Source organism: Pterocles gutturalis, unplaced genomic scaffold (genome assembly GCF_000699245.1).
Source record: "Pterocles gutturalis isolate BGI_N339 unplaced genomic scaffold, ASM69924v1 scaffold8697, whole genome shotgun sequence".
Classification (NCBI taxonomy): Eukaryota; Metazoa; Chordata; class Aves; order Pterocliformes; family Pteroclidae; genus Pterocles; species Pterocles gutturalis.
The window spans coordinates 1-1,241 of NW_010112692.1; the positions used below are offsets into that span (position 1 = coordinate 1).

The 1,241-nt window shown below is 57.9% G+C and overlaps 1 protein-coding gene across 1 annotated transcript in view; it reads right to left on the reverse strand.

The window, feature by feature from the left end:
* Positions 1-229: 229 nt before the first annotated feature.
* The window catches only part of LOC104462270 (SH3KBP1-binding protein 1-like), a gene marked incomplete at both ends in the record, with an annotated part of 1,212 nt that continues 200 nt past the window's right edge, over positions 230-1,241 (reverse strand). Inside the window, 5 exons of the mRNA XM_010074149.1 lie at positions 230-326; positions 410-565; positions 651-821; positions 907-1,023; positions 1,141-1,228. Coding sequence (XP_010072451.1) covers positions 230-326; positions 410-565; positions 651-821; positions 907-1,023; positions 1,141-1,228 — 629 coding nt within the window. The remainder of the gene's footprint in view (positions 327-409; positions 566-650; positions 822-906; positions 1,024-1,140; positions 1,229-1,241) is intronic.

Here is a 1,241-nt window from a genome sequence, read left to right on the forward strand (position 1 = left end):
CCAGAACCCCCAAAATCACCCCAGAACCCCCTTGAACCACCCCAGAATCCCGAAAACCACCCCAGAATCTCCCCAGAACCCCCAAAACCATCCCAGAACCCCCCAAAATCACCCAGAATCTCCCAAAACCACCCCAGAATCTCCCAAAACCACCCCAAAACCACCCCAAAACCCACCCCAGAACCCCAATTTTAATTTTTTTTTTTATTTTCGAGCCGCCGGCACTCACCGTTTGCCGGTGGAGGAAAGCCGGACGAAGACTTGGCACGCGTCCGGCACCACGCGTTGGATGAAGACTTGCTGCTCGTCCCGCTCGCCGAAGGGTCCTGCCGGCAAAATTTCGGCAAAATTTTGGCAAAATTTTCCCCGTTCCCCCCCCATCTCGGTGCCAAATCCGGCGTTTTCTTACCGATATCGGTGCCGGCGGTGGAGCCGGTGGGACCGTCGAGGTCGTCGAGAGAAAGGATTTTGAAGGATGCCAACGGCGTTGAGCCCGGTTGGGTAGAAATCATCCCGCGGAACCGTGTCACCGTCCACGTCCGGACGTGGTTGTTGTCGGCACAAACTGGGAAAACCAAAGAGGAGTTGGCGAACGCTAAAATTTTGGGGATTTTATCGCCCGTCGGTGGTTTTTTCCGCCCGGATTTTACCGGAGATGAGGTGTTTCTCCGATAACATGATTTTGGTGACGGGGCTGCGGTGGACGGTGAAGGTTTGGAAGAGTTGGGGACCGGAGCCGACGGTTTCAGGGTGTTGGACGATGACGCGGACGACGCCGGAACTCGTGCCGTAGGCGATCTCGATCCAATTCCCGCTATCACCTGGAAAAAACCCCACCCCAGTGCCAAAAAAACCCCTCTTCCCAGTTCATCCCAGTAACAAACTGGGGCGGCGAGAAGTTCTTACTGGTTTTGGGGGTGAGGTAGACGCTGAGGGCGGTGACGGCGTCTTCGGTGGGGTCGCGGTAAAGCTCCGTCACCAGGAGATCGTTGTCCTTCATGCGCAGGGGGAACTTCTGGACGTCTGGAGGAGGGAAAACAGGGGACACGGGGGACAGGGGGACGGTGACGGCGTTGTCACCGCGCGGCACGGTGACGGCGTTGTCACCGAACGGGAACGTTCGGCGCCGCCGGCGCTCACCCACGTAGTAGATGGAGCCGTTGTTGCAACCGAGGAGGAGGAAGGTGCCGGCGGCGTCGTAGCTGTTGATGGGGACGACGTCTTGGATCTGAAGGGTTGGA